General features: G+C 47.2%; 1 protein-coding gene across 7 annotated transcripts in view; it reads right to left on the bottom strand.

The window, feature by feature from the left end:
• The window catches only part of LOC105280652, a 379,732-nt gene that overhangs the window by 81,601 nt on the left and 271,130 nt on the right, over positions 1 to 27,001 (bottom strand). For all 7 annotated transcript variants that reach the window (XM_011341344.2, XM_026969067.1, XM_026969068.1 and 4 more), the window contains 3 exons: positions 26,000 to 26,109; positions 15,283 to 15,401; positions 8,457 to 8,760 (listed from right to left, as the gene is read on the bottom strand). In XM_011341344.2, the coding sequence (XP_011339646.1) occupies positions 8,457 to 8,760; positions 15,283 to 15,401; positions 26,000 to 26,109 (533 nt within the window). The remainder of the gene's footprint in view (positions 1 to 8,456; positions 8,761 to 15,282; positions 15,402 to 25,999; positions 26,110 to 27,001) is intronic.

The following is a 27,001-nucleotide window of genomic DNA, read 5'->3' as shown; positions in this document are numbered from 1 at the left end:
GCCGACGATCCGGACGCGCGCTGCGCGTCATTGGATCACTCACGGTAAACGCATCGAGGCAGCCATCCGGCGTGATACCGGAAAGGCACGGCTTCTTCCGCCATCGGTTCTACGGGATCCGAGGGAGCGGAGGCCATGGAGGGGCACGGGTCTGAAGCTCGAAGCCGGAGATGTAGAGCAGCCTAGGACGACAAACGAGAAATTGGAAGGCGAAGCCTTCGAGTGGCTTAAGCTCGTCGACGGTTAACAAGTTTTCGTCGAGGATCTCTCCGGTGAGGTTCCTCCTCACGGAGCCGCCGTGGGCTGCATCGAGAGGCACCCGGGCAAATATACCCTTAGCTAGGCGCACGTCGCAGGAAATGGTTGTTCACGGCGTTAGAACACATACATATATATACACACACACACGCTCGTGTAGTTCGCGGTGCAACGTCACTCGGCGTGCAAGCTCGGCGCGTAAGCTGCGGATATTGTGTCCGCGCGTCCACATCACCCACATCATGCCGGAGTGTCAGGGCTGAGGTAGCACGTGCTCCAGCATTGTGCATCCACCGAGCAAACCGATCCGGACGAATCACGTTTGTCCGCTTTTCACGATCCTCTTAAGCAACGGTGGAAAGTTTCCACCGTTTCCACTGGAAACTCTAGCACTTGTTTTATTCGTATCGCGCTTCACCGCATGTGCCATCACGTTTGATACGAATATCCTTCCGCGGTAGAATAATTCTTTATTTGTCATTAGGACATCGCGTGCGCAAAATGCGTTTTTAATCAATAGTTGTTTCCTTCAGCAGAACGAATTGGTACATTCAACATAATCGTTAATAGAAGAGTATTTTGCATCTAGCGACGGCTATTTGTTTTTCACATATAATTTACTAAAAACTTCGCATAAAACATCGATAAATTACATGTTTATTTTCTATCATATTCCGCGGCAGTTGAACGAAGGATAAATGTGCGTAACCGATACGAGGTATGCGCTTTGAACATAATCCTTTCGATACCGCGCGACGAGTGCTCACCGCGACAGGAGTGAGTCGTATCGTGAAGAAATTTCATTTCGCAGCTTGTCCGGCTCCGGCAAATATTATCGTAAATTTCCGCCGTGGCGTATCACCTGTGGTTCTCCGTCGCCCTATCTCCATCTCTTTCTCTCTTTCTCTCTCTCTCTCTCTCTCTCTCTCTCTCTGGCGCTACTCGGAGAAATATTTCTTTCTTCCGAGCCGATAAATCAACGCGGTCCGTTCGACACGACGGTCATCAATAACGGTAGTGCTTAGGCTTTTTCCACGCGGCACTCGCGCCGGAATATCGAAAACCCTTACAGACACTGTGCACCACAGGATCTCGCATGTGTGCATCGCCGTGGCGTGCAACGATCCCTCTCTCTCCCTCCCTTTCTCTTTCTCTCTCTTTCTTTGCCCTTTTCTAGCGCGAGAGTACATGCGCAGCTTCGAAAAACTTGCTACCGCGTGCAAGTTTAATGGCTCGGAACGGCGTTGCGCCAAGTTGCACGGGGTCGTTTATTTTTCACAGACAGCCAACCATGGCCCGCACACCCCCCATTTCTCCCTCTTGTAAGAGGTGGAGGAGAGAAAAATTACCCGGCGGACATTCCCGGGAATTAAAAGCCGCATTATCGACGCGTGCAACACTTATAACGCGCCTATTTATTGGAATATGCCGAGTGCCGTGGGTGACACTTAATTCGGATTCAAGTGGATCTGGATAATTTAATTTAAAGGGATACCGCGAATATTCATTGGTTAACTCGGACATTACAGATAAACGGAACGCATTCGCATGGCGGTCATTTGTATCGACTTCATTCAGTGAAAAAGCTCGGATATAAATCAGCCAAAGTACCAAAGCGGAGCACGGGCTATTACGCCGCCCGTAATTCCGTTAAGATTGCGCACCGCGGGGCTACGATATATCCTCTCCCAGAAGAAAGAAAGTATCAGCCGATGATCCCGCCTGAAAACCGGAGGAAATTCGATGACGGCGGAACGTGTAAGGATTGAAAATTATTTGAAAATTGAGAATTATACGAAAGATTCATTCGCGAGAACGATCGAACGTGAAGATGTAATTATATATCAAAGTGGATTCTTCTCTCGAATTGAAACGCTTACAAATTGCGTTGAAGGATAAATTGATCATACATTTAAAAACTTTGTAATGATATTGCGCTCCAGATTAAAATTTTATGTAAAAGGAAAGAAAATATGATATTAAAATATGGTGCTCTCTGTGATGATCATTGATATAATTTGCAAAGAAAATTTGCGAGTTTCTCTCTTCACGTATTATCAAAATTTTTTATTATTTTTTATGCTTATATTCTCAACTATTGATTTGGATAAACGTATAAGCGACAATTGGTAATATTACTAAACAGTGATAATTATTTCTTCTATCTGAAAACTGTGCCAATGACAATTAATACTAATTAATTAATTTTGTTAATAATGATGTGCTGGATATTCGTGCTTGTGTGCTTCGCCGATGTTCAAAGTAATTATATGATAATTAATGTTATCAAAGTGGACAGAAACATCTCTGGCAAAACGATTTAACTAGATAAAACTACCAGAAAAGTTCGAGAGCGGAAAAACGGTATATAAATATTACACACCGGATAAAATACATCCGGCGTTACGTAGCTTAATAATTTAAAAAGTTCGTGCGATTCTAGATTAAAGTTCCGACGGACCGATTAAACGTGAGATAGTGCAACGACAAAAAAAAGAGAAAAAAAGACAGCGAGGCCATGTACATTACGAAGTTTCTCCGTTATTGCCGGGCCAACGACAATCATTTATCGATTTGATAACGAACTGTCTAAAAGTATAAACTGGAGCAGCAAACAAATGTTTGTCCCTTTTTGCTCTAACGAAACGCCAATTTCCATCTCAAAATATTACAGAGAATATATCACACGTGCCGCGCCGAATGTAACGCGGGGAGAGCGGCAGAATCTGAATTATCATCGACGCAGCACAGTATTTTATTTCCAATCTATAAACAAGAATTTAATAACAACCAAGAGAAAGAGAGAGACAGAGAGTTGGACGACCGTCCAACCTTCAAAGCTAATCCTTTTCAGTAGATTTCAGGAATTTCAGCAATTGCGCGCTCCGTGCCGCGGCGGAATTGGCTCACGCCGATCGAGCAAAGATCGAGCGCGAGAAATCGATGTTAGAATCGAATTATTTTCGTTCGAAGTTCCTGTTCCGCGTGCAAGTCTTATCAGGAAAGGAACCGACTCCATCGAGCCACCAGGTGCGCGCAGATTTGCATGTGCCACGCGACAGGCACGAAGACATCGCATCGCGTTGGAATGCGTTGGAAACGTTCCGCGCGATATGAAATTCCATAATGCAATTAAAACCGGATACCGTGGCATCGCGGCGAAAATTGTTTTCGGCTGGAAATACTATATCGGCGACGTGCAATTAGTTAGAACCGCGGCGGGGACGGCGGTGTCCAAAGTCGCATAAATCGATTCTGGAGCTCCCGTAAATCAGTCTTCGAGATTCAGTCTCTCGCAGTTGTTCGACCCAGTTTGCTAGCACGTCGCTAAGAAGATGATTAGAGAACTCTTACACACGCTCACCCTGCGGACAGCTTTAAAATGGATGACAGAAATTGGATAAGCATCGATGCGAACAAATATAAAATAACGTACACCTCCCAGACATCTCGCACTTGTCGAGAAACGGAAACGTTGATTAAATAAATGAGAAGAAAGTGCAATACTCCCAGAAAATTAATCATTTGTTGGGAACAGCTTCATGTATCACCGTTGATATATGTGAAAAACACACGCGGTAGATTTATATATTTTTATATAAAGGCTCGGTGGCCAAAATATGAGAATGTTTTATATTATTATTAATATATCGAGGCACTCGTGGAATATGAAATTTACGTAATTTATTTAAAAAGCACATATTGCGAAAAAACAGCTCTTTGAGTGTACCTCATTGTCGATTGGCTTTCCGAAACAGCAACATGCTACGACCTCAATTCGGGCGGGTGCAGCGGACGCGTGAATTAATTGCAGTTATGCGAAATCGTTTCCCGGCGTTTCGTTGTAATGGCTGGCGCGATGTGTTTAGCGCGAACATTTTGCACGATATGAAATTCCGCGATTCTTTGATGTCATTACTGTTCGCCAAAGATCCGCCGGAAAATTCCGTGAAAACGATATTATCAAGATTGAATTCCGGAATCCCCACAGAGGCAAATATTTGCACGACTGAAAATCGTACTGATGTCTGTGTGTGTGCTAGGTAATTGGTCGCGAATATACAGATGAATACTTCCGCGTACATTCACCCTGAAGAGAGAGACGGGAAAAATACATAGTAAAAACAAATTTGCGAAATCGACATTTTTGCCACGCTTTGCAGAACTAGTTGTGTGCTCGCAAATTCGATTTTTTTTAATAATTTTTCGCGATAACCAAGTAAGAGGGATTGCCTTTTTATCTGGGTTAGCATTTTTAAAAAGCTGAAATAGCTGTTTGCGATTATTTGTAATGTACATAGTGTATATCGATATTCATTAACATTGCACATACTACATTGCTTTAAACTTTGAAAAGGGAAAAACCTATAAAAAAATCTCTGATTAACTTTAATCAATCATAAATCAAAAATAATTCGTCTCTGCGCTCAACAATTCCCGTATTTCACGCGAGCCTGCAGGACAATACGGCTTTACGCCATATCTAGAAGAAACGTTCCCTTACAGCCGCGTTCTTTGACTTAGCGCGCGCGGGCGTATAGTACCAGGAGCAAGACAGTGATTTTCCGGAGCGATAACCGTGCTTTCCAGAGATGCGGTCGTCTCTCTCTTTCTTTTTTTTTCTCCTTTCTTCATCTCTCTCGGTAAGCGCGAACCGAAGTCGGTTGAACGACCGGTAGACACCTTTTGATGTCGAATCACTCCACCCCCGTTGCGCGTTCCTTCCCTCGTCCGCTCGCGGCGAACCTGCTGAAAGGTTCCTAGGGCGCAGCGTGAACACAGTCGGCTGCCGCATACACTTTATTCCCAACCCATCGTTCCGTCCCAGCGATTTCGAATTCCCGAACAAATTTGATCGTCGTCGTCGTCCTCGTCCTCGTCCTCGTCGTCGTCTAGTCGAGCTCGCGTCTCTACGTGACGGGAAAATCGCGAGCTCGCTCGCGCGTCGGAAAGCCACTTCTCTCCTCTCCTCTCACTCCGCCTCCCTCGTCCGTCCCGGTACATATAAACCCCTCATCCAGCAAGCCCTCTCGCCCGAATCCACCCTCTCGCGCGTCCCCGTTCCCGTCCCATCGCCTGCCATCTCAGCGCGCTCCTCTCGACCCTCGTATTTTCCTACTTCTCTTCGCGCTTCGCGGTTCTACTTTCGCACGCGCGATTGTGTCCTGACGAGTTTATGGCGGGCCCTCGGCGGAATCCCAAACGCGGCACGTACGCGAAGTTACCGACTCGAACGAGGCGAAAGCTCGGGATCGTCGACGAGGAAACGCGCGTGCGAGGAAGCACGCGGGATGATGTCACAGTTCATTCAACGGGCAATTTCGCACGGCGCAACATAATTTTGCAGTCCGTGATCGTACTGGTAGCTCTTTTGGAGCAATGCTACTCTCATTTGCCGAATAGTTACGTGAACGCTAGTACACGAAGGTGCACGCGCTTCACCTACAGTCGAACGAGACGTGATACGTGTGCGATCGTTCTGTCGCGGAACACTGCACGAACTATTCGATTGTAAAGTCTCGCACACTAACTTCTCTCGTGATTCGTGGGTTGATTAATTAAGACTCTCGCTCCTGATCCTGAAGTTTCGAAATTCGAGATCGGGCACGTTCGGTGCGACGCGTTTCGGCCGATCGCGGATCAACATCGCGGGCTTCCGCGAGTGGATTTAACACGCAATAACGTTAACGGTGAATAATTAACGTGGCATCCGTGGCGTTGATTAAATTTCACGCGTCGGCAGCAAATTCATAAATATCCGCAGCTGCGCCATTTCCGACAAAGGCAGCTGCAACTTACGACGACGTAGCGAAAGAAAATTAATGACTACAAAAGATTACTCTCCGGACTCCGCGGCTGTCCGATGAAATATCATAAATCGCGGGCTCACTACGTCTGAGAAGTTTTCATAGCCGACCGCTTCCATCTCTCTTTCTCTTTCTCTCTTTCCCTTTCTCCCTTCATCTGCGTTACTCGCTTTCCGCCTCTCTCGATCCCACCTCCTTTCCGCGTCTCATTCTCATTACGAAGTTCCCGGTCATCAAATTTTATTAGCCCCCACTTCAGGACCAGGCCGCCTTACTTCTAACTCAATATCGTAGATTCGTAGTCTCGGTTTAACTACCCTCCCACCCCCGCAGCACAACGCACACGGAAGCACATCCACGTACATCGACATAGCTGTTCTTTCTTTCTCTCTTTCTTGTCCTCCTTGTCCGGCTTTCTTCTCGCGCTTGCACTCTCCAACACGCGCGCTTCCCTCCGTCCCGCATCCCTCACTCGCCCTCACTCGGATGTACGCGCGGCGAGCGACTTTGAAAGCGGCAATAATTCCGCGCTCTACGGCCAAGAACTAATTTCCACCAGCCTCTGACAGGACCCTGCAACGGGGAGGTAGGCAGAAAGCAAGCGAGGGAAAGACGAAGAGTGGTTTCACCATCAGAGCTCCTTTTCCGATTTCTCTCTCTCTCTTTCTCTCTCTTTCCCTCCGCTGGCGAACGGTTCGTTTTCTTGCGCACTCTTTTATCGTCCGACAATGGTTTGCCAGGGTGCAAAAGCACCTCGGCCCTACGTGGTCAAGGGTCGCAGTCCAATAAACCCTGCCAGCGAGGTACTAACTTACGTGCCGGCCGAATTCGCAGGAAGGTGGTAAAGACGGCCGAGAAACGGCGGAAGAGAGAGACCGAGGGAGCAAGGAGAGAGCCTTTTCTAATGGCGCGAGATTTCCGCTTCGCGTCCTTTAATTGTGACGGCTGAAATTGGGACTAACGACTTTCTTTCGGGAGCGTTTAAAAGCCACGGCGACGCTGCGGACGTGATACCGTAACGGCCGTGTCTGCATTTTATCCGTGTCCAAGAGACTGACGCACGGGCCGGAAGTCGAGCCGTCGACGAGCGAACAAGGAATAGAATGCCCAACAATCAGCGCGAAATTGCAGCTGTCAAGCGATTCGGAATAGCGCGGAATATATCGCGCTTTTGAAAAACAGTTTGCGTCACAAGATACGTGATCGGTTGAGTGACAGCGAACATAGTCGCTGATATATCTCTCGTAACGCTATTTTCTCGTCGTGTGTATTTTTGTTTCCAACCAATGATCATTTCTTCGTGGATGCAACGTGGATACTTGACGGAAGCTGCTTCCGGACGTAATTTATATCAGTTTCGCGAGGAGCAGCTCTCCATTCAATCTCGCGGCCGACGAAAGTTAAGCTCATCCGAGTTGCAAAGAAGTTTAACTATCGCGAGGTCCGCGTAATGATCGTAATAATAGTAATCCGCGGGATAGCAATCTGAAGTTCGTTATCGCCGTGCATTACAATTCGGTATACGGGAGCATTGCGGGTGATAAAAGTTACAGAAAGCCAGTAGGCGATAAAATTAAATCCGCAGCGCATGGGGAGATAAAGGGAAGCGAGAACCGTTTCCGAAAGAGGTCGAAACTTTCCGCCCCATATCGTTCAACAACCTGGCCAACTTGCGTCTGAGATCCTAATTAACGATCTTCACGAGGGAGTATTGTCTTCATTCCGCTCGTCGGATCTCACCCCGCGGTCTGCGCGATGGAAGCGCGCGAAGCCTCAATTACGCACAAGGCCTGCGAGCAGAACAAATCCGGCTAAAGAGATCGGGGGATCGACAAGCTGAATGATAAAGACGATACAGAAATTAATGGCATTTTAGTTACGGATCGCGCGACATGCTCGGCGATTGCGAGAAAGCCATCTAATCCTCTTACGTCTTTGCGAGCTCGCGTCCCGCGCTGACCGACTCTTTGAAAGGTTTACCCCGTAAGCCCTTAAACCCATCTCGGGCGCAGCAATTCCAGACCAATTTCGAGAAAATTCAATCGTGAAATATACAGCGCGGCCGGCGCTGAGCTGCTGGATCGACGAGAACAATAAGGACGCGAGGACTCGAACCTCTTTTCTCGTATCGAGAAACAAATTAAAAACTGAACAGTCATCGATTTGGCTGTAAGTCCACCAGCTTAACGATTCTTCGGTGTGCCGACCGTAATCAAGAATTACACGAACCGTAATTGCATTCCGGACGAAATAAAGATTCTTGTATTATAAAGTAAAAATAATTTATTTATTTCTCGCATCTCTAAATTGATCTCTAAATTGAATGAGTCAGAACTAACTCCTCGAAGGGAATATAATATATATATTGTTGAGACTGCAATGGCAATCTACCTTTTGTTGTTGCGTTTGTGCGGGTTCGGTGGCGAGTAGCTGCTTCAAGGCCGCGTGTCCATGACCATTCGTCGTGGAAGTCGCTCCGGGCGTGCTAGGTGTGCTGGGATTACTTCCAGGGGTGTTGGGTGTATGAGGCCCGGTCGTGGGACTGCTAGGGCTGACGCTCTCGTTGACTTTGCTGCCGGCGTGGTGGTTCTCCGTGTGCCTCCTCAGGCTCCTCGCGTCACAGTAAGACTTGCCGCATCCTTCGGCCTTGCACTCGTACGGCTTCTTGTTTCGATGTGTCAGCATGTGTCCGTTCCTGCAATTTCAACAAAGTTCGCTCGTTAATTCCAACGGAATAAGCTTGGCTCTGTAAATGTCGAGATAAATGTACAGCTCCCATTTTTAGTTTTCACGGCTTCTCATATACGTAAAAATATCTTCATTTTGATTACAACGGAGGATTAATTAAAATGGAAGCTCGTGATACAAAAAAGTCTCGCAAACACATTGATCTATTTGTTACAGCTAGCCTCGCTCGGGAATCGAACTTTTCCGAGCCGACTGTTCCGACAGGGAAAATTGCCTGCCGGCACACTTCGAGCAGAATAATAAATCTACCATAACGTTTCGGTCAGGAAATATCACTGTGGCTGAAATATCCCGCCAGTATATCCCGCCATTGCGATTCCCCATTCGGATTCCTCTCGCGGCCGGCATTAATCATAGGAATGTCTCAGGCGACACGTTATACAGCAGTCGCGAATGCTCGATGGGCGCGGAAATCTGATCATACACCAGCTCTTTAGTGCCCGGCCCGAAATTATGTCGACCCGATTATGCCGTCTATCCATATCGGCGATCTACCCCAGCACGGAAATCCCATATACCGTCGAGCACGATTCTCCCTTCTCCTCTCCGCCGTCTTATCTAGGGGGAGCATCTAAACTCATCCCCAAGCGTGTTACCCCTACTCCCTTCGCTGGTCCGCCTAAAGACTTATCCACTCCATTTGCCCGGTATTCCGGCTGACATCGACGGGGCAAAACGTGCGCTTAACGCGCTCGTGGAGGCGCTCGGCAAGGTGCCTCCTTCCTATCCTGTGAAATGGGTTTGGGAAATGAGACCGGGTCGTTCCTCCCTTCTCGCCGGCATGGAGGAGCGTTAGAAAAAGGCACGTAGAAAATCCGAGGGTGTGTCCGGCGCGCAACAAGTTGCGCGCAACTACGTCGGGATTACGCGCGATCGCGTGTTCTCGATAAAATTCATGATCCCATTGACGCAATTTGCAATAGATTTCATTGTTCGCGGCGACAATCGCAGGATTATCGATCGGCACGATAAGCAAAATACGATCATGTGTATGTATCGCTACTTCGAAGAGAAAGAGATTACCTGCGTACAATCGCACCAGGTGCGCATGTAACACGAAACACACGCGGAGATTCCACGATTTTTTTTGGATTACTAAAATCACGCTCCACGCTCAGCATTTCGATCGTTACGCAGTTTAGTTTGCATTAATCGCAGAGATTAATCGCAAATCAGAGACGATTGCGGATATTTTCATCGTACGCACGGGATGATTAGATTTGGAAACTTTTTCGATGTCCTCTTGGAAGAAACCGTCCCTCCCGCTCTGTGAAACTTTAACGAGATCCCGAGCATGGTCATCCTTCGCCAGAAGCAGTGGATTGCGTCGTACGGATACGGCGAGCTCGATGGAAGGGATATCGTTTCGAGTAAATTTTCTAGGAGACGCGATGTGGTACTCCTATCCGACCAAGTTTTATAGTCTATCGATGTACGAACGGATTCCCTTAAATTCCACCGGCGAAGTTGCTGCCGTGGGGAGGGTTTAATTTGTAAAAGCTAATTTGTCGAACTTTTAAGGTGACCCGTTCCGAGCGCCCGACGTTTCCCTCGCCGGAAATAATCAGGAACACCTGGGACGTGTCGACCGCACGTGCATCGTTCTTTCTTTTTGTTTTCCGAGGGAATACGCGGGAAAAGCGAGAGAAACGTGTCTACCTTCACCTTTTATCCGGGCAGTCGGTCCACCGACAATCGACCAGTGAGTTCGATTGGAAGTTATTTAATTCGTTCCGTCGAAAAATACAAATATTTCGAGCGTATATATAGAAAATATATCGAATGGGGAGAATAAGATAAATCCAATGGTTGTATGCGATCCACGAAAATAAAAGTGTTTGGCTCACGGTTGCCTGAATGCCCTGAATAAGTACAGAACAATAGTCACGCGAGCGCATTGTAGCAACCTATCGTTTGAAAATGTGTGCAACTTCGTTCACTGGTACAGTCATATTTTTATTTAATCAGAGTATCAGGCTAGAAAATATTTCAGCGTACGCGACGTAACGGCGATAACGGGGTGTGGGATTGTAAAAATAACCAAGTAAAAACCGCCATTCCAGAGGCCGTGATTTCGACAGCGACTTTATAATATTTCACGAGAGCGCAACGAAGCTCGCTTCTCATTCGTGGATCCATCGTATTATGTCACTATGATGGCGAAAAGAAAATTATTAATTACTATGAACTTGCGCTCTCTTTCTTCCTCTTTTTCTCTCTCGGCCGACAACGAGAATTTCTACGAAACTTTAATTGGATCTTGCAAAGGGCCGCGTCGACGAGCAGAATTTTGCCTGAGAGAACGGAGATTAAATCAGCACTAATTATCAACTCTCGATTAGTTCTGCCTGGTCCCCAGTAGCCTAACGAGACCACTAACAAAGAAGCCTACTTTGCGTTTTTTTCATATTCCTCTCTCTTCCTCCCTCATTATCAAAGTTACCGCTAAATCATTCCTCCCCAATCCAAATTGGGTGAGTCAATGCAATCTCGGCGCGTGGGATATTTTATAAGTCGCGATATATCGTACGAACGTACACGAACGTATTTTCGAGACTCTTGGAATTGTCGACAAAGAACAATCTATATGTGCTTCCACTCTGTTTCCCTCTCGTAGAAGTTAAGTGGAAACTTCTTGATATCACGTGACCCACAACAAAGCAATCATCGAAATATCGAAGGTATTCTGAAAAATAAAGCTCTCGATGACGCTATAAGCCAAAGGCTGGCTTTTGTCTCTCGAAGGACCGGCTTTCCTCCCGGTACGCTGCTTGCGTCCTCCCTTTGGTCCCGACGTCTTAGCAAATCCCTTTCGGGCGAAGGAAAAGCGGCCGGTCTTCGGGTATATAGCTCCACGCTTGAAGGAAAACTCGAAGAGAGAATTCCTCTCGAAGTGTAAGCGTTTCCGTTCCTTATTTCGCGCGGCGGCGCACCGACTCAGCAGAAGGATTTACCCCGATAACAGAGATACACCGAGAAACGTACAATGGCTCCTTGTGTTCGATGCCGAAAAAATCGAACGGAATTATCGTTCTGACAGCACGTTAGCTTTTCGGGATTGCAATAGAGTGAAAATGAATGTTTGCATCCTTCAATGAAATTTAGAGATCGATTAGTATGATTTTGCTAAGTATATCATTTATTATCGCAACTTTGTATTCTATTATTATTTCGTATAAAAATTATTCTTTTTATTTATTTAAAACGACAGTTTCTCAAACATATGAAGATACGTAAAGTTTTCAAAGTGACAACAAAGGCATTTTGCAAAACTTGCAACGGCTTTCGGGTCGATAAAGAGTGTGAAGCAGTGAAGTTGTATCAGTCTCCAAGGCTATCAGTTTCGACGGAACAAGATTAGAAACACGTAGCAGTGTTTTCTTTTAGTTGTCTTCGCAAGTTAACTATAGTCAAACTACATTGGCACAATAGCAATTGCAATATCGTTACTTCATACATACGATCACACAAATTCTCTTTCGTTTGAGTTCTCTTTAAATAAACAAAATTAACAAGAACAGTATTTAATTTCACGCACGAAACACTCTGTTTTCCCGGAACAGAGACGTAATTTCCGTTAGTGGCGGTGCATTATTTTTAGAATTTCGAGAAAGTGTAGATAACGATTACTCGACGAGAGAACTACAATGGGGAGACCTGTTTGAACGAAGAAGGTGAGACGTGATAGAAACTGTAGCTCCTCGCAGGTCCGCCAATTCTTGGGAAGAGAATGAAGCACGGCGAGAGACTTCGTGCCGACTTTTTCTCGTTCTCAATTAAGTTTGAAAGTCCATTCAAACGGTGAAAGGAGCCGAAAGATCTCTTCTTTCGCTTCCGTAAAATCTCCGCCTGCGGCACTATTATTGCTCGGGCTGCCTATTATTGTTACCTCTCTTTCCTCGCTGTGGGTACCCGTAATACAATATATAGTGTATCAAACCCCGGCGGAATATCGCGTTCAAACAATATTGCGGATGCGTTAAATTGGTGATACGTGCTTTATCAGGAGGACAGCGCGAAGCGGAGCCGGGTTCTCTTTTCTGCAGCACTGGCGATGCAAATCCGGTGATGCAAAAGCCAGCTACGTTCCCGCAAAGCAAAGAAGGAACAGCAACCGTTGAACACGGCAACGGCGTACTTGGGACGGAGACAGCGGCAGCTTCCGGCGAAAAACAGGAACTGGGGCAGAGACTTCGCGATTTCGCGCATGAGATAGTATCGTACGGTTCGTTTACTTGCGTCTGGGAATACACGGATCCTCCGGCAACCGGGAGTGATGCATCGTCCAAAAGCGGTGCTCGATGAAATGGATACAAACAAACGTTTAACTTATCGTAACAAATAAATAAAGAGAAACCCGGTGTGTGTGCGTGCAAGATAGCGGATACGGGTAAATAAAATAACGTCATCCCGATAAACGAAGGACCGAGAGATAACGGCTCGGTATTTTTTCAACGCAATACGTCTGTCGCAATCGGTGCATGAAAATTGAAAGTAAATTAGCGTCAAACTCGAGGGACCAATAAACTTTGTTAAAGCCGATGGATATGTCTCCCCTTTTATGGTTTTTCAGGCTGATTGAATGCTATTATCATTTATCAACGAGGAACGAAAGGGGTGAAACAGATAAAAAAAGAGAAGGATAGAAAGAGAAAGGGAGATAGAAAGAGGGACAAGCTGCCTGCAGCAGCTCCGCTGCAAACCCAATGTTCGCAATGAAACGTAAGTAATTCCTCGCACCCTTCCGGCGGCTCGCATTGAACGAGCGACGAGTTGCCTTCGAGCTTCACTTCGAGGGAATAGGACGAGGGAAGACATCGAAGAAGCGGTAAAGAAAAGAAAAATATTGTCCGCGCGCGGAATGGACTCCGCCGATCGTGTCGAATCCCTAAGTATGGCAAGGGGTGGCGGAGGAAGGGGAGTAAGGGGATGTAGGGAGGTTGGAGGATTTGAGGATTCGTCTTTCGCGAAAATACAAGGGGTTCAACCTGGCCGAGGCATTCGACCCGTACCGACAGGACAACACTACGACCACCACAAACCGGAGCGGAGTCGTGAGACCGACCTCTATTGATTCCGCGTTATTCCTTTGCCGGTCCCTGGCAAGAATTGAATCCTTAGTCGCTATAGTCCGCCCCCATTCGGTTCCATCGCTCGCCTCCTTTGTGCTCAGTCCCTTCTCGCCACTTGTTCTCGATTCCTATATCGCGCTTGTCCATTTTCCTCGGCCGTGTCTCAGGAAGTTCCTGAGACGAATGCTGACGTCCGAGTCCTCCCGGATAAGATGGTGTTTCTCATTACATTTGAACGCGCCGTATCTTAATGTGCTTTACTTGCGCGAAGTTCACACTTGAGGCTTTCAAGTAAATTTAGACAATGAATTTAAGGGTAGACCAATCACTAAAATGCTTGAATACGTATATGCTATTATGACATGTACGTCTCTTCGAGTACCATCTGGCGACGATATATACCTGAATAAAAGTCGTTGATTACTCTAATCGCTGGATTAATCTTAATCCTGGATTAATCTCGCCTGAACAACGGAAATCGACTTGCACGACAAAGAAGCATAACTCGATGTAAAACGTATCCCCGAGAACGAACTTTTTCCAGTAGCAACTATTACCACGTAAATTCAAGGGAATTCTAATACCCATACGTGCCGATACAAGCTCCGCGAGCTCTCCCATCGAATACCCGGACAACCAGGCATTACGTAAGGGAAATATCTAAGGAATTACTTCGGCATACCTACGCGTAGAAATTTCTCCAACTACCGGCCTTAAGAAAGCACTCCGAAGCAGCTTAGAAGGCTTCTTACGAGCGCACCGGCAAAGAAGAAGAGACGGAGAGATACACACGTACACGCGCCCACGCGTACACGTACTCGTACACGTCGGTGTATATACCTGCGTGCACCATTGCTGAAGTGGAGAGTCGAGAGACTTTGATGAACATAATGAACGGCTCAGTGCCACGAGCACGAGCATTTTCCTTTAAGCTCTGGCTCGAGTGTTGTTCTCGTTCTTGTTTTATGGCACGGGGATTCCTAATACTACGACGGTTAGTTCGCGGACGGGGCAAATGTGGGAAAGAAGCGAATAGGTTTGTCCTACTACGTAACGGCGTGTAGAAGCGCGAGGGTAGCAGCCCCAGTCGATTGAGAGCGACGAGTGCAAGGACAGGCTTTTAACAAAATTATAGCTACATCGCGATAGAGAGAAAGAGAGAGAGAGAGAGAGAGAGAGAACGCGCAGTTCTGCTCAGTACAAACTCAACAATATCAACAGACGTTTCCCTTCACGTAGAAACGTGTCAACGTTTGCTCATGGCATCGGGATTTTCAGACACTACCGTCGCCAATCTTGCAATAATTAATTAAAAGCTCGTTCCATAAAATACGAGACTGGAATGTTCCGCTTTGTGATCGCTCGACGAGAAATATGTACGCCGATCTGCTACTCACAAGTGGTCCTGCCGCTTGAACGCCTTGCTGCACACCGTGCACACGTACTTCCTCTCGTCGCTGTGCGTCAGCTTGTGCTTCGTGAGCGCCGATGCGTTGTTGAACACCTTCCCACAGACCTGCGACAGAGAAGCAACCCTTGTTGTAACAGCAACGTGGGCGAAAATTACACGGTGGTGCTCGCAACATCGCACCGTCGCGATTACATTTGCACCGTTGAATAAGCTACCACTCGCGCGCGATCGCTGCTCGGTATCGTAAAGGTGCATTGTGCATCCCTGGGTGGATCCGACGCAATTTCTTTCCCGCCGAGTTTATTAGCACGTGCGAGGAGAGCAGTCGCGCTTTAAAGCCGCGCGACAAATTGGAGCACGGCATGATTTTCAATTAGCATGCATGACCCTCGTAAAGCGAACGCCGCTTTATGACGGACATTAGAACGGCGATATCAGGTGGCTGTACACGCGAAGCTCCCTCGCACTCGTCAACTCGCAACCCTACCGTACACACACACACACACATACACATGCAATTGTTACATCCAGCGTCGCCGACAAAAATAACTTTGCAAATTTCTCTCGTAACTAACAACTCCGCCGCGTCTTTACCACGACGGAATTGTTGATCAAAGAAGAAAATATTTCTCTTACGAGTTTGCCGTGGATTGTCGGTCTCATTTGATCATTAAAGAGACGATATTTCCCAGAAGACTTCGCAAATTGTAACCTATGAAGTTATAATAAATTCACACACAGCTCATTATCCGGAACAGCCAATATTATATATTAGGAGTGTGATTTAGTTTTGAGGGTTTTGCAACAGATGGCTGTAGTGTCAGTTTGTTCCAATAGCTGTTTCCGATAACTGTTGTTTCTTACAGTCTTGACATTATCCATGACATTTAGTAGCATTATAGCAATAGATGCAATAACAGTCGTGTTTGTATCATCGTAAAAATGCAACTTCCGAAAGCTCTTTAGCATTTTCGACATGCGTTGCTTTTGTTTTTTAATCAAAAGAAAACTGCGGCTGACGGTTATAGAATTCTTGTGGAAACTTATGGTGATTCTGCCCCATCAATTAAGACGTGTGAATACTGGTTTAGACGCTTTAAAAGTGGTGATACTGATGTGAAGGACAAAGAACGCTCGGGACAACCAAGCAAGCTTGAAAATGCAGATTTGCAAGCATTATTGGACGAAAATCCAACACAATCCACTTCAGAACTTGCCAGAGCATTAAATGTTGATTGTACAACAGTTACCAAACATTTACATGAAATGGGAAAAATTCAGAAAGAAGGGAAATGGGTTCGACATCAATTATCGGAAAGTGCCATTTGAACACTTGCATTTCGTTGATCGCCAGGCAAAAAAAGAAGAGTCTTTTGTCTCGGATTGTTACTGGGGATGAAAAGTGAATCTATTTTGATAATCCGAAACGCAGAAAATCATGGGTGGATCCAGGCGAACCATCAACATCCACTCCGAGACGCAATATTCACGGTTGAAAAGTAATGCTCTGTATTTGGTGGGATAGTATACTATGAGCTGTTAAATCCGCATGAGACTCTCACGGCTGATCGTTATCGACACCAATTGTACAAGTTGAAGCAAGCATTGGACGAAAAACGACCACCAATTGCGAGTAAACGACGGAAAGTGATTCTTCTTCGTGACAACGCTCGACCTCACGTTGCGTTATCAGTGAAACAAACACTATTAGAGCTTGAATGGCAAGTCTTACCGCACCTCGCGTATTCTCCGGACATTGCTCCATGCGATTATTATTTGTTCCGGTCGATGCAACACGCTTTAGAGGATACACACTTTCATAATTTGGAAGAAGTGCGAAAATTCGTCGACGAATGGATCAACTGAAAAGAAGAGTGATTTTATCGTGGTGGAATCCATCTCTTGCCAGAAAGATGGGAAAAAGTTATAGAAAACGAAGGAAAATATTTTGATTAAGGTATTCATTCATTATCATATTTAAATACATGCGTTTTTGAGCAAAAAAAACCCTCAAAACTAAATCACACCCCTAATAATAACGCAAAAATATAGTCATCGTTTTACCTCTGTGTCGCGGAATTAAATTGGCCGTTCTCGCTCCGAGATGTTGGATCGGCGAGCAACGGCAGCGAGAACAGTTTAGCAGCCACTAATAACGTACTTTATGATGAGGGAGGTCATTATATCGTCCACTGTATTAAAGAATAAGGGATCGCGGTACCATGGCGTACTCACGTCCGTGTACATACATGGACATTATTCATGGATTTAACACATCGTGTGACGCCGTTACCAGAGGCGGTATGCCGGTTAAGTATGTGGAATTAGGTTTATTACACGCGCCTCCGGGTCGCGCAGTATTTCAGGAACTATTTCAGGAAGCTGGAGGCCGAGGAATTGCGCGCGTTCGAATTGCTGTCCGACGCGTCGTTCGAATGGACGACGAGTAACAGAAAATTCGATGCGAATTCCGCGGCTCCACTCTACGACAGGAACGATTAACATTTCTGTTACATCTGCCCCCGTTTCTTTCGTCACGAGCTCGCTGCCTGCCACACCGAATGCCATGCATAATGCAACGAGGCAGTATCAACGCGGCTACACCGAAAGCAACACGATTAAAATGCTAAAATAAACATAATAACGCGATATTCCCGTTGACATTATTCCCAGCAAGGTAATCTCTCGAAGTATTCAACGTTTACGTAAACTTTCAAACGAATTAAAGAATCTATCAGTGACAACGCTTTTCTCTCGTAACTTTTCCGCTATCGATCTGACATTTCATTTGAATAATTTATTGGTATAATTCAATTAAACAATTAAACAATCGCTTCTCTGTGTTTCGCGCATCATGAGGGCAAAACAACATCACAGTAAACAACATCATAACGTAAACTTCCATGGTGATACGAAAGCAACGTTGACTGATCAGAAATATTGATCAGGCAGATCAGCGATGCGAAAAAATATATAAAATCGCGGCAGCAGCTCGGCACGGCCGAACTCGCTCTAATGGCCTGCTCGAGGAATCCCACGATTGAGATCCCGGAATATCACGTCTCGACGAGATCGGGAATTCGTCGTCACATCGAAGGATTCGCGGCGATGTCGGCGGCACGGCATTAAGCCGAAATTAATTTCCAATGCACCTGCGTCCGCCACCACCGTCGCCACCACGCCACGTGACGTGGAGAACGTGCGATGGCACGATTCCACGCCTCCATTATCGGAAAAGTCTCTTCCGCTTCTCGTTTCGCTGTTATTTCCATTCGTCGCGGATGGCACGAGAGATATACGGGTCGCCGGTGATCCCGGCGCGGCGAGGAAGCCGAACTCTAAATCGCAAAGGAGTTTCGTCGTTCCGGATGACGGTTGTCTCTTTCGACTGGAATTCAGCCTTAACTTTTGCTTAACGAAAAACGGGGGTGAGATGTAAACGCTGATCGCGTTAACCGGAAACCGCGTTGACTCTTCGTCGTTCGACACGCCGAGAGACTGCGGCTTGATCTTTTGTTTAATTCAGGTTTAACAATCTGAAGATCAAGCTGGATGTAAATGTACTGTAAAGCTTCAAGTTACGAGATTTGTTCACTCGCGAGGTCTTTTATGCGCTTTGACGTTGCTAAATTATGAAAGTGATCGCGAAACTGTGCACGGAGCTAGTTCGCTGGCAAAATGGCTTTTCGGAAAAAAACTTGTTGACATCCGGCGGAACATGAACTTCCTGAATCCTCGTAAGCGCTCATACGAAGCGATACTATTTAACGATGGGCCACCGTTGCTATGGCGACCCATGTACAGCTTAAACGGTACAGTCTGTCGGCAAACATTTGCTGGGATCTAGCAAACAGGCAACAAATTCCATTTCATGAAGGCACGAGCGTGCATAACGAACGTCGACAAAACGAGAAGCACCTTCCAACATGGCAGAAGAAACTTCCGGGCTACGGATAGAAAAAGTTCGCCCTGCTCCCATCACTAAGGGCAAATCCAGATTAAAGGAAAAGGTATTAAGACGTTCCGTGACGCGTCGCGGATAATATTGAACGAGAACGTGAGGGACGGAACAGCGCGCGGTAAGAGATAAACGAGGAGGGTGCAGAAGGACACGATGAGAGGACGCGAAAGCTACGAGAGCGGAGTAAAAAAATGAAGGGAGAGAAAAGAAGGAAAAAAGCCAGAAGTGACGCAAACGCGAAGATTTGGGGCATACAGAGATGGCAGTCGCGTATATTCACGAGGAGGGATGAAACGTTTGCGCACGGTCTCGGGGAGGTCTCTCAGGAGCCTAGCGGGAGATCGAAGGGGTGAGGAGGCGAGCGCCAAGGGAAAGGGGGAGTCGTACTTCTGGTTCCTAAGCAGAAAATCTAATTTGCGTAGCTTAACTCCTAAGGAGCTCCAGATGCACGGACGCCAACACACGGGAGTTTCAATTTACGAGGCGAGGACCGAGACCAAGGAGAAAGATGAGAGGAGCGGACGGAGTGACGACGCGGGGAAGCGGGAGCAGAAACGACAGACGACGCTAAGGAAGAAAGAGGGAGAGGAAGAGAGACAGACGCACGAGCACAGGAGGAAAGAGCAAGAGAGAGAGAGAGAGAGAGAGAGAGAGAAATGAAGATTTGAGAAGGATGGATGCTGCGGATAGAGAACGTCGGCAAGAGAGAACGGGCACGATCTTTCGCGTCCCTTACCCATCATCTCCGTGCCAAAACCCGTATCTTCCACCACCCGACGCCGGTCTCTCTCTCCTTGAGAGCTAAACAAACATCATTACTCCTGGCCTTTCTGCTAGCGCTCCCTTTGCCAACCCCCAAGACCTCTTCTCCTCACCTCGCTCGCCACCCACCCGACCGCTCCTCCTGGCCGGCACACGGATGGTCTCCGGTCGTCTCCACTTGGCACACGGCTGCAGTCCGTCCGTGGTGCCGAAGCCGCCAATGTACACCGACCAACGCCAAGCCCTGAATACGTAATCCCGCGGACGGTAACATTGATACTTCGTTAAGAGGGAACCCTCGGGTGGGCGATCGGGAAGTCGCGCGGGAAAGCGGGGGTGCACTTGGTTCGAGTCGGTAGTGGTCGGAGAGGCGACCGGCGATTCGTGGTTTAAGCCAGCCCCCGCATCGATCGGTCGATCCGCTTAACGGTCGTTCCGGCCAACCACGTTCGTCGTGCGGCCGCGTTTCCTCCCGGGGATGAAGCACGAGAATGAGGGATCGGACGTGAAATCGCGTATGTCGCCCTAGCGAGGGCACTCCGGATACTCGGCCCTGAAGTTTCGAGGGAACTGCGCTCTCGAGGATTTCCGCCGAGAGCGGTTTCCATCCGCTCTTGTTCGACTGGATGACGTCCTTTCTATGCGTAAAATGTGACGTGAGGTGGGGCCACGTGTAATACCTAATTTAATCTGTTTTCCTCGCGAGCGCAAGGGTGAATGATCGTCCGCGTTTCGACGACGTGAAAATTCTGATCTGATCATTGATCTAAAGTGTCGTGATGAAATATTCACAATCTTATTAACCCAGTTAAACAAATGGTTAAGTGTGCTTGCGATGCATCGCGGGAATAGAATCACGTAACTCGCGCTCGCGATGATGATTGCAATCGCGAACGTCAACACCTCGCGAAAAGAAGGAAGCGAGACGAGGGAGAAGAGACAAGAGATTACTTCGTTATTCGAAGCTCGCTAAAGAGAGCAGCGACTGCGCCGAGTAAGACGCGTCTGCGGCTTCATCCGGTTAACGTTTGTTCCGGCTAACCACGTTCGCGTCCCGTCTCGAGTTTTCCTCTAACAGAGGTTGGAAGTGCTGCTGCTGGTGGTGGTATAACCCCGAGGAGACGCGCGGGCAAGGCCGCGAGGCGAATGCAATTTGTCGCTTCCGGGCAGGCGAATCTTTTAAAGAAGTGCATCTTATTACCAGCAGCCAGTAAGGAGACGAGAAACTCGCGCTTCCGTAAATAATGAGGGAGGCAGCCGCCACGAGGAGCAAAGGCTCGATGTGCCATCGTTGCTGCTGCTGATGCTGCTGTTACCGCTGCTGCTGCTGCTGCAAAGACACAAAGGTCCGCCCGCCATGATGACGCGAGAGGATATTATTCTCGTTTGAGGGTCGGGGACCAGCAAGTAATGCAACGAACGGACTACGTTGCTAGAGAAAAGGGCGATGAATGGAATGCAGGAAATCGCGTTACCGCTCGGAAGCCCCATTGTATTGCGAAGAACGACTGTAACGAAACGTTCGTTTACCAGAAACTTCTTCTCGCGAACGGCGGATAACAAGAAGAGACGAGGCTGAGAATGCTTCTCTTGAACGCTTACAAGGATATTGCAGATATCATCCGCAATCAGACAAAAGGCATTTAAATTTAACAGAGAATTAGTACTTTTATTATTTATTAGATATCTCACAAGTTCTATTTATATTATCTCTCCGTTTTCTTTCTCTAAATATTTTCGACATTAAGTTAATAAAAGTAGATGCGGAATTAAAACATATTATAAAAATGTCTCATGCCTTGCTATTATTATACAATATTATCGTTAATTATATATATCCAAAACGGACGACACTAATTTCTGACATATACGAGCTCGCAGTAGTAACGGATAGTTTTCGTCAGCCGCGGAACAGAGCTCGGTCTCTTTGTCGTAACTAAAGAGGTGCATGGTTAGAACTGAATGTAGCGGAATGGTAAAGGGCAGGATCGACAACAAGAGGGGTGAACTAGAGTAGAAACTAACGTAGCGGGGGTGAAGCTGCATGTAGATGCAACAACAACTTGGGTTGAAGTCGGCTTAATTAACGGTTCGTCACTGCGAATGTTGGGAGTGCATCGTGTCCAGAATAACGGTCACGTATGTTAACGTAGCACATGCACACGTGTGTGGGAGGTGAAATTTGTAGATTGCGTTGACCCATTTTCTCCCGTTGCCTCTCAACCGAAAATATACCGTTTACCATATACCATAGTTTGCAGTGAATCGTGACATTTGCAAAACACTCCACTATGTCTTTCAAGTGATATCGTCGAACCATAATTGACGAGATGAAAAACTAGGGAAATTAACAAAATTAAGATACTAAAAAAAGGAGTTTTGTCAGTTGTTTAATCAATGCGATCAAGAAGAAGTTTCTTAATTTCGCCTGATTCAGTTAACATTATTCCTTTGCTTTGTAGGAAAATGTATATATTATTATATTATATGTGGCTCTATTAATTGATAATTTTATCTACTGATGACGTCTACTGAACGAAGTGAGACGTCACTACGCGAATTTATCAGCGGTTCCATCAGTCGTGCGAAGTCGTTCCCATTTACGCGAGCATGTTTCGAATTAAACAATTGTACCAATAACAGCCCCTTCGACGATCGCCACAAGGCAAAACGCAAATTGAATTCTCATATGAAATTTAACAAGACTTTAGTTTTATTAAACTAAATCCCGCGCGATATAAACGCGTATCGCATTTACCGCGAATTGCTTTGAATATAAAACCGTTGCTGGCAAAACGATTAATAACCGCATACATTATTCTTCTCCATTCCGCAGATTTTCAAACTTTCAATATCATCATGTTCTGTCGTTACGCGCGATATAAAATGCGCTCGGCGCATTGCGTCCGAATTATTAATTAGCACGCGCCGATACCGCGCCGCGTATGGGAATGATGGCATCTATGGAGTGAGGCCGGACGTTGCGTTACGCAACGGCGAGGCTAAATGGAAATCGTTGATGCATCGCGGCCGATCATAAGGGTACATTAAAAAAGTTTATCTCGCGTGGTGTCGCGTCGCGTCGCGCGCGCGGCATTAATCGACCGCCTCGCGCATAATGCCATGCGCGATAATTGGCGCATAAATTATGGTGGTACAGAGCGCGCCGTGACGAGGAAAATTCCACCGAGCGTCCTGTAATGAATAACGATCAATTTCCGACCGAGACAGCCGCGTGTCACGTCGGATGCTGCGCTGCTGCGAGAGCTGTTTTCTCTCCCAGTATCTCCTTCTCTCTCTCTCTCTCTCATCCTCTCTCAAGTATAACCCCCTTTGGATCGCGCCGATATTCGAGAGCCATAATAGAGCCGAGGCGGCCGGGCTTAATTCGTCGCTAACTCGATACATCGACAAGGCTTGTCAACAAGTCAGGCGGACCGTCATTTAATTACGTAACAAGGCACAGGAGGACGACGCTGCTCCCGGCCTTCGTGAAGAGAAGAGAGGCGGGACAACGGAGGAGGTGTACGGATCGTAGGGCAAAGGAAAGAGGAACTGACAAAGATGAAGGAGAACGAGTAGCGAAGACGAAGGAGCAAAGGACGCGGACAAGCACTACACGGTGAACACGGTTCATCCGAAGTGGCGGATGATCCTTCGAGAACGAAAACAAGAAACGAAAGAAACACGAACAAGATAGCTGTACCAATCGAATTCTACCGGCGAGTTGTCTCTCGAACACCACGACGTGTATCCTCCGAATCGTCGCGAATCAGCGCCGATGAAGATAGCTGCACGATCCTCGTTTCGCATCGAGAAGATCAGGTCTTCGTGGCGAGCAAACAACGCTCGGGAATCAGACTAACGCAAACGCGCCGACGCCTAGATCCGCGACGGGAATACGAACGCGCCGGAGGCTTAAGGAGCAAAGAGGGTTGCAGCCGAGGCTGCTGGTCGAAAGCTTTCGGGCGCACATTCACGATGTGTGTACGGCGGGAGAGAGAAGCGGATCAATCAGCGAAGGCGGCGGGCTCTGAAAGGGTTAGCCCCTAAATACCACCACGAGGCATGCCTAAATCGCTCGAGCGTACAAGGACCAGGAGGGAACGGGTTGAGGGTGCACGCGGGTATCGCGTTCATGTGTTACATCACGGGGGGTCGTGTTTGCTCTCTGCCTGTTCGAGGCTCTACCCGCGCCGCCTGAATATTCAACAGCCTTTCCACACACGGTCCACGAGGCGCGGCGCTTGCACGCGCGCGCGTGTACCGCGTGTATAAACAGCGCCGACAACCACCCGGCACTTTAGCGCCGACTGGTTGCGTCTTAATGTGGGTCACAAGGGGTGTCAGCGCCCCGGAAAGAAGGAGGCTTCATACTCCATGTTGGAATCAAGGCAAACTCTGCCGTCGTCGCGGGAAAATAAATTGCAGTCACGTTACTCGGCGAATCGGGCTTCGTGTACATTTTAATCGTGCGCGCGTGCATCCCTTCGCGAATTCGTGAAAAGAAAAATGTATGAGATATGTGCAATACATCTTCTCACTGACACGTATACATATATCGGCAGAGCCGTTCTTCATGCTCGATATAACAATTGACATTTGAAAAGAGGGATTGTTCTTTCAAGGGAGGATGCGGGGTAGTTCTCGCGATGTGCTCGGAATTCTGTTCACGCCAGGGTTAAATTAATTCCGCATACTCGAGAGAAAGAGGCAGCAGCGTGATCCATGAATGAAAAAAAGGGCGTTGCGACGGTAATAAAAGCTCTCGAGACGTGTACTTCGCATTTAATTCCGGAGCTCGGCTGTATAATTCAAAGCTGAAAGGGAAAATAGCTATGTGGCGCAGAAAAAAAGGACCGTCTGGAGGCACTTCCGCGCAAATCGGGATTAAGTGGACTGAAGGGGCACGTCGTAAAAATGCCGCGTGCGTGCGGGAACTCGTCCGGATTGCACGTCACGGGGGTGCGAGCGCATCCCCGCGCGCTTGCCTGCTTCCTAGCAGTCGGCAACGCGCGCGCCGGCGCGGAGCGGAAAGTGGGTCAGCATCGTTAGCGTTCGATGGCGCCATTTCGACTCGTTCCGGCCGCAGGCGACAGGGACGAAAGGGGACAGACATATGGGGAGGGTGGGATGGGGCAGGTTAGCACGAATTTTGCGGCCTCGCGCTACGGTTTTCGAGCACACCCCCGCCGTGGTCATCGATCGTGGTCGTCTAACTCGATCGGTCGCTAACGAACCGTCGCCTCGTTCTTCCCCGTGAAAATGCTCTTTGTCGCTGCGTGCTTCCGTAAGGACGCTAACTGTTAGAATAGAGTAAGAAAAAATCGGGGAGAAAAAGAGAGAGAAAAAAAGAGAGTTAGTGCCTCTTTAGGAACATTCGAAATGGAGCAGATGTATATTTTGCACGTTAGCAAATAGCCGTAAAATGTGCGAATAATTAAAGAGCGGCGCAATTATCGCAGCTTGATCTCGATTCTGAATTCGGCGCGCGCGTTGCTGCTGAGCCGAATAATATTTGATTTCAGCAAACTTTTAATCAATTGACAGAGACAATTACCTAATGTCAGGTCGCGGCGGCGCTCTCGTTATTTCCGTGAGTGATCCGAGATTTAATTAAAATGTAGCAGCAAAAAGAACGTATTCGCGAAAAACGCGGGCTGTGCATTATGCATACACGTAATTCAAACAAGCGACGCGTACGCGTATACAAGGGAATATTTAAACGCAATGTTTTTCCGCCGCGACAGTATAATTAAAGCGATTTGAATAATTTCATTAAAGTAAAAAATACACGCACTTTTCACGTATGTAAGTATAATAATTGTTGATACCGACTGAATTCTCATATATCCAGCGAAAGATGCTTATTTACTGTTAACAAAACAACATGTTGTTGCCATCGAAATCTACGTTATTTTTTACTCGCATTTTCCATTGTAACTTAATTCCCCGCTGATATGGATTTTTAATTCCTCACCTGACACTGCTGTGGTCCCTGCCTGTTCGGCGAGGAGGCCTTCGGTCTCGGTTTCTTCACTCCCAGCTTCCCAAGATCACCGCCACCGGCTCTGGACTCTTCGCTGCTACCTGAAATCACAGATGTACAGGATCGGTTAACGCCTCGACGAATCCAGAGACAAATCGATGTTGCTTGTCTCGCCGCGGATTGCCGAAGAGTGCAAGAGTCGTTTTCTCTCTGACGTTTTCGCTCTAAACATATCTCTCTCTCGCTCTCTCTTTCTCCTATTGTCGAGGACCTACAGCCTTTTCGCTGTGATGACGCTCAAGATTTGGTCGTCCTGCAACGCTTCTCTCGCAACCTCTCCCCTGACATCGCTCCTGTTTTCCTCCCTGTCGCCGTCACGAGAAACGCGGGATAGCGTCTACAAGACTTCGACGTATGGAAGATTGATTGCCTGCCGTGTTCTTTTTGCGCGCGACCTGGGATATACTTAATGGTCGATTGGCCTGGTCGTCAACATCGATCGAGGGCCGACTGCGCGGTGGAAGGAAGAATCTCAGGGTGGCTTCTCGCCAAGAACCGCGCGGGCTTCCTAAACGAGAAGCGTACCCCTATTGTTTTGTCGGGGACCGTTTTTGAACGGCATCCCCCTGGCAATGTAAAACGACTTTTAACAAGCTTCACCGAAATCGATGAAGTGATGTATAATATATTCGCTACATCGTGACATTGTAGACATTATTTCACTCTGTTAAATGTATTTGATAAAAAATTATCAGCAGAAGTTGGAAACAATTCGAGAAACTATAATGGCAATTGCTTGGACGAAATAACAAGATGTGCGAGAGCTCGCGATCGGAAATTATTCCCGACTAGACTGATTACCGAAAGCACCAACATCCTTCTGTAATCTACTTTCGTAACGCCGGAAATGCTTGTACATCTCCGCGGATGGTCGTTGCCGATGTGCAGCACCTGTGATCATCGTTCTCCACGTCGAGCCTCGCCTTCTGGCGA

This window comes from Ooceraea biroi, chromosome 4 (genome assembly GCF_003672135.1).
Source record: "Ooceraea biroi isolate clonal line C1 chromosome 4, Obir_v5.4, whole genome shotgun sequence".
In the NCBI taxonomy this organism is placed as follows: Eukaryota; Metazoa; Arthropoda; class Insecta; order Hymenoptera; family Formicidae; genus Ooceraea; species Ooceraea biroi.
The sequence above is the reverse complement of the archived record's forward strand: the minus strand, read 5'-3'. Positions and strand labels throughout refer to the sequence as shown.